We start from the raw sequence: 6,711 nt of genomic DNA, 5'->3' as shown, positions 1-6,711 counted from the left end.
ACTGATGTGAACATCTCCTCCTCACTGATGTGAACATCTCCTCCTCAGTGTGAGAGCACCAGGACCACCAGAATCACATGTTAAGCCCACAGTTTATTAGTAAAAGTAATAAATGAGACACAAACTGTTGGTATGAATGAATGCTTATCAAACACTGTTATCGTCTCTGCTTCACCTCGTAGAGCCTGAATACAAGCAGCAGCTGCAAAAGGAACCTAAATACAGAATAAACCACCACATGTACATCATTCATCAGCACAAGGATCAGACAGAACTGAAAAGGTTCTGATGTGCTGCTCCATCAGAACCATGATCTAAATCTGAGCCTCAACCAACCACTTTATTCTACATATTCCCAGACGAAACCATTTAATCAGATTCTGTACAAAACTAAACGTTCTGCAGCTCTCAGCCAAACCCAGAAGCAGCCTGAGACCCAGGCGCCACCAGCACACCAACATTCAGGGACGGACAAACAAACAAACAAACAAACAAACACATCATAATATTAACAAGTTCAGAAAAGGAGAACAAGTGTAGACTTTTAACTCTGCCAGCCCTGACACACATCTATCTGATAAATTCAGGCTTTATTTACATTTTATTTTACAATGATCTGGCGACCCCCCTGAAACTGTCTTAGGACCCCCGTGGGGGTCCTGACCCCCAGTTTGAGAACCACTGCTTTAAACAACTCGCTCTAATGCAACACTCTCACCATGTTTAAAATGAGCTCAAATACGGAGCGAGTCTGCATCAGCGTGTTGAACAGGGAGGATGCACATCCAATCCAGTCTACAGGATTTGTTTTGGGTCGGAACCACTGCTTGCTTTACTCATGAACCAGCTGATTGCATTCTGCAGAATTATTACACCGTCTAACCGACATCGGACCGACAGCGTGCTCCGATCAGACTAACATGAAGCACCTCCTGTTGTCCAGAAGACCTTCAGGAATGATCTGGGAATCTGGGAGCAGCCGCTGGTCTGATGAAGGATCACTAGCAGTTTAAAAGGACTGGCTTCTGGCTCCGAACCAGACCTGGAACCGGCTCGGTGACAAAGGGGTATGGGAGTTTGTGCTCTTTCAGATCCCACTTGGAGTTGATCTGAGGTCCAAACACTGTCAGGTGGTGACACCGGGTCACACTCCTGATGGAACTAAACACACACATGACATCAGACGCTGCTATCGTCTGACGCCTAAACAAGTACAAATAAAGGTTTAAGGAGAGCGCATGGTGCTGGATCAGGATGATGTTACTGATGTTCAGCAGCTCCTTCAGATGAAGAATCACTAAGACTGACTCAGCCCAAGGGTTCTGTGGTCCTCGTGGCGTTGCTGGTGGAGGTGACATCCTTTCATCACATGTTTGACCCCCACTTCCTGCAGGGTCAGAAGTTGGTCTGGCAGCCGTCTGGTCCTTTGTGGGCCTGATGGAGGTTGGAGCCAGTCTCTGGGCTGGTCCAGGCCCAGTCCACATTGCTGTCTGGAGGTCTGCATGGTGGAACCTCCTCCTGATAGACCTGGAAGGCGTCTTCCTCTAACGCTGACCGTCCGGTGGGGCTCCTTGGTGTCTTGGCCTCGTCGATCCCAGTGGGTCCAGTCTCCAGTGTGAGGCTGTAAATGGGGTAAACTGGCTCCTTCTCCATCTCTGCATTGATCCGACATAATCCTCAAGTCTGTGACGAACATCTGTCCGTCCACCATCATGTCATTAGACGTCGTTTCGTGTGATGTGAGACCAGTTTGAGCTGCTGAACTGTCAGTTATGTGTAAGTTCTACTTTAAAGATCAACCAATGAGCTGCCAGTTGATCTTCTGCTGATCAATTTATCGACTAATTGTTGCAGCTCTAACTTCTTTTTGCAAAATCCAGAAAGAAAAAGGCTGGACTGGGTTTGAGGGGCTGTCATCTTGGGCACCAGATCCATCTTAAATAAATAAGACTGAGCTCGGTGAGCCTGAAGCTGCAGCGCCGGGCAGATCCTGGGTCGGGCCCGTTGCTGACCTCCTGACCACGTCCTGAGTTCACGGGGTCGATCCTGCAGCAGCAGCCCGTCCGGGATGAGCAGCTTTGTCTCAGCGAGCGGTCCGCCGGGCTTATGGGGGTTAAACCTGACGCTGGCTGTCAGTGATCTCATGTCCTGCATAATGCTGCTAAACCCAGAGCTTCTGTCCGGGCTAAGTGGAGCGCACTATGGATTAATGCAAAGAGACGCAGCCGCACACGTGTGGCCCGACGACGTAAAGACCAACTCACTGACCGAGGCGGCTGCTAGGGTTCATCTTTCTGGTTGTTTCTGCTCTACTCGTGTTTGTTCATGCAGTTTGTTGCATCCAAAAGTGGACGTGCACACGTCTACAAGGCTCAACATGCTCAGTCTGGCCTCGTTCTGTTGGTCCACCACGTTTCTACCTTAAAGATGTGTCTGGACTCAAACAGGAACCAACACGTCTGCATCAATCCTGATCAATTCCAACAGCTTCTAATATGTTCAACCAACAAACTGCACTGAGTCACAGGAGTTTCCTATCAAGTCACTCACATTTATTTTAATTTCTAGTCTTCGCTGTCTGAAATGTCCAGACGTGGAATAAGAGAGAGGACGGGGCTTCAAGAACTGAAGATGAAGAAAAAGTAAGTTACCAAGAATATTAGTTTGACTTTAGTTTGAAATCAGAGTTTAAAATACAAACAGTATTATGTTGATGCAGCGTTCGTTATTCGGCTTCACATCTTAAACCAATGTGTGATGACCAGCTGGTCTAAAAAGCTGTAAAACACACTTCAGACAAACATCAGCAGAGCGACTCGCTAAAAGCTTTTAAAGGAAAGTCGTTGCTTCTCTTTTAGGATTAATTTGCATTAAAGTGCAGCTGCAACTCTACTAAAATGATGTTTTACTTTATTTTTTATTAATCAAACAAGAATCTGGAAATGTGAACAAAAGTATAGACCCTGATTAACTTCTGCTACATGAGGACCTTTTGTAATGTAAATGAATCCTCGTGAGCCACGAAGCCCAAACTACAGTCATTTTATACGATAAATAATCTATTAGTTTAGAAATAACTGAGCAAAGATTCAAACATGAATCATGTCCAGTGTGAGTGTTCGGATGGCTCAGACTTTCCCTCCAGTGTGTCCAAACAGAGACCGTTTGTCGGAGCGATGATCCGATCGACAAACGCCTGAAGGTCAGAAGGTCGTCGTGTTTCTGTTAATTCTGCACCGACACACTCGCACATGAGTCCAACTCAGCGCCGACCGCGTGTTCTGATCAGGTCGGGAGGTTTGTGGTTAATCTGAAGAAGACCAGAAACCCGCCGACATTTCCCACCTCAGAGCAACAACAGAACCTCCAACCCGACCCGCTTCACACATCAAATATTCAGTATTTCAGGACGGACTTCTACAAACTACCAAAGTTCTGAGCACCCCAGACGCTGCAGTAACAAGTCGCAGCTGATTGTTTCTGAACATTCTGGGTTGAATCAAAGCTTTTACAGCAGCTTCTGGGGCCTGAACATTTAATTTCCACGTTTGTTTCTGTCATGAACAACTGCTGCTCTCCACCCAGACGCTGCAGTGAGACCTTCACAGCTACCACTGAACGGTCCACATCTTTAACGAAACAGAAACATCTACAACCTACAAAAATGTTCATTACTGATCATTTTATTATTTTAGTAAAGACGAGCAGATCATTTCACCGCTTTAGCCTCTCTCTCAAGACACACAGGTCCTAATAATTAATAAACCTGCATCCTCCCAGCATCCATCAGCGGTACATACTGGTATGGTTCTACAGCCCAGGCCCACGTGAGACGCTCACAGCCACTCAGAAGACACCCACCATCTCCTAACGCTTAAATAAACCTGCACATTTACAACAGTCTCCAGTTATTCCCGTCAAACGCTCATTCCTTCCAGCCTCTAAATCTGACGTAATGTGCCGTGAACGCGATGTTTTCTCGCTGGACGTAACCCGACCAAATTAAACCACAACTTTGGGCGGTGAATTGGATCAGACTAATTCCTGGAAAGAGTCGCAGCGCTCCTGCAGGGGTTTTAAGGAGTCAGGAGCAGGTTAAACTGGACAATCTGCCGCTAAACCATTACTCGGTTATTGGAAGTTCATTAGGACACAAACACACACAAACAATGAGCTCCAGTGAACACACACACACACACACACACACACACACACACACACTGAGGCATTATGAGTCAAGTGAAGCTGAAAAGCAGATTTCCACTGGATCACCACTCACCCACACCTCCGGTTCAGAGGTCGCCCGTCAGCACACATGCACTGTTTGGACGCTTCTCACACACACACGTGCACGTACACCAGCGTGCACGGCAACACACAACCGGGTCAGACGAGCTGGGTGTTTGAGTTGGACGGCGCTTGTGGGTCAGCGAGTCGTTGGGATGATCCAGTCAACAGCAGCAGCAGCTTTACAGTGGAGCTACATCTGTGTTTACAGCGAGCGTGTGCGGTTGTAGGACGGCATTAAACGGCAGCGCATCAACAAATACAGATGGAGCCGCAGCTCACCAGCTACTGATACGCTCATGTCACTGGAGACGGTGGCAGAGGCAGAGCACATCTCTACAACACACCAGAATGGACCTTCAGCTTTGTAATGTTGGCTGATAACACAAGAAGCTGGACGGTCGCTGGAGTTGAGCTCAGTTTGGATTAAACCTACAGGAGGTGTGATTTAGTTTATTGTCCAGGATGTGATCTGAACAGCAGGACGAAACCGAAGCAGAGAGCAGTGAGTGCTAACCAAGGCTGGGACTGCAACGCGTTAATTACAATTAATTAATTACAACAAAACAACACAATAAAGAAATTAACTCATTTAATCTCGGTTTGCGTCCAGACAACACGGAGTGTTTGTCAGATGGTCCACCGATCACATGATGCATGACATGTGTCAGCGCTACGCTAACACCACCAACATGGAGGAACGTGATGAGAGCACATCGCTGGACTGATGGAGGCCCAGTTTCATTTTAACAGCTGCCTGATGGAGGCCTGGACCAGAGCAGGGTTTGGAGACACTTCCTACTGAAGCTCATCCAGCTGACGGTACCACCTGAATGCAAAGCAGCGCCGTTACCACCGGAGCTGTTAGCGCTAGCGGTCCTGGTCCGAGGACGAGCACGCGGCTTTATGCTGTCGTTACACTGCCCCCTGTAGGTCCGGCAGCTCGTAGCAGCTCCTAACAATGTGTTCATGCAGGTCTGTGTGTTGAAAACGATCTGGAGTGAAGGATGTTGTTTTTGAAAACCCGTTTCTGTGAATACCGGCGACATGGAAACAGCCTGAGTTCATAATGAAGAAGACTTTGTTATTCAGGAGGAACAACACTCTCATACTGATTTCAAAAGTCCAACACGCTGCAGGTCTTCTGATATTTTCACCAGATTAATGTGTAGAGAAGCTACAGACTTCTTAATGTGGGTCTGTGAGCTGAGCTGCTTCTCTCAGGTGAGACCAGCTTCTTACAATATATGATTATGATGATGGCAAACTTACCCGAAGGAGTAGACCTGACTGGGTTTCTTCATGGTCACCCAGGAGCTGATGAGACAGGTGATCAAACTGCAGCCAGAGGAGGACGAGGGGAGGCAGGAAGGGTGTAAGTGATGGGTGGAGGGATGGGAGAGGACAGACGGAGGAATGAAGAGGAGTCAGTGAGAGACGAGTGGCAGACAAAAGAAAGAGGTCAGCTGAAGTTCACCTCTTCTTCATTTATCTTTTATTCATTATGATCCCAGGATTCATTTTTCATGAGGCCAAACAGCAGCTGAGCTCACGTCGTCGTATCTGATCGTGTTGTCAAACTCCGATACGAACACTTCCATTACTGATTCATCCGCACAGCGCTTCTCATTAATTCATCACAACAGAATGAAGAAGCAGCTTTTAAGTTTACCAGATATAAGGTCTTCAGAGGCTAAAAGCTGTGAAATCTTCACTTATTTTGTTAAAAACGGTTAATTGAATATTAAAATGATTGTCGCTAATTAACCGTCTGAACCCACCGGCGGCTTTGAAAAGCTTATTATTGTTTAATAAATTATCAAACTGCACCTTTTATCAGAGCCAGAAACGGGGAAAAAACAGAAAGAATCGTCAAAAATTCACCAAAACCGAACTGTTCAGAGCAACCAGATTGTGTAAAAACTACATTTCTGCGCTGCTCTGTGCAGCCCACAAGCTGCTCACGCCACAGAACTTCAGGAGCTGTTGGGCTGAACTGCAGGATGTGTTTCCACCGAGCAGACAGGAGACGAGCACAGAAACTAGAAAACCTTCCTCTCTTCTTCTAGTCATGGCTGAAGGTGGAAGACTTTAAACTGAGCACACAGTGGGTTCACAGGCTTCATAATAAACACATAAACAACATTTTAAAGGTAGCAGGTAACTGGAGAAATGTTCAGTGTGATCCTCAAACATGCATACAAACAGTATATCTGGATGGAAGGTGACGAGAAACTCACCTGAACAGGTCGAAGATGGTGAGGTATGTGTAGGCGGTGAGGGCTGAAACAGAGAAACACACACAGTCAGACCTCCAACACCACGATTAGCCCTGTGAAGGTGTTGGAATCTGTAAATCCATCATTTTGCAGGCGTAACATGCCTCCTGCCTCCATTTTGTGTCACTTTGTGGTCATTTTGTGT

At 46.8% G+C, this 6,711-nt stretch overlaps 1 protein-coding gene across 1 annotated transcript in view; it reads right to left on the bottom strand.

Annotated features, from left to right (window-relative positions):
• Positions 1-6,711, bottom strand: part of slc30a6 (solute carrier family 30 member 6) — a 77,555-nt gene that overhangs the window by 30,763 nt on the left and 40,081 nt on the right. Inside the window, 3 exon segments of the mRNA XM_008293843.1 lie at positions 500-559; positions 5,560-5,625; positions 6,528-6,570. Of these exon segments, the coding sequence (XP_008292065.1) occupies positions 500-559; positions 5,560-5,625; positions 6,528-6,570 (169 nt within the window).

This window comes from Stegastes partitus, unplaced genomic scaffold, assembly GCF_000690725.1.
Source record: "Stegastes partitus isolate 25-593 unplaced genomic scaffold, Stegastes_partitus-1.0.2 Scaffold915, whole genome shotgun sequence".
Lineage (NCBI taxonomy): Eukaryota > Metazoa > Chordata > Actinopteri > Pomacentridae > Stegastes > Stegastes partitus.
The sequence above is the reverse complement of the archived record's forward strand: the minus strand, read 5'-3'. Positions and strand labels throughout refer to the sequence as shown.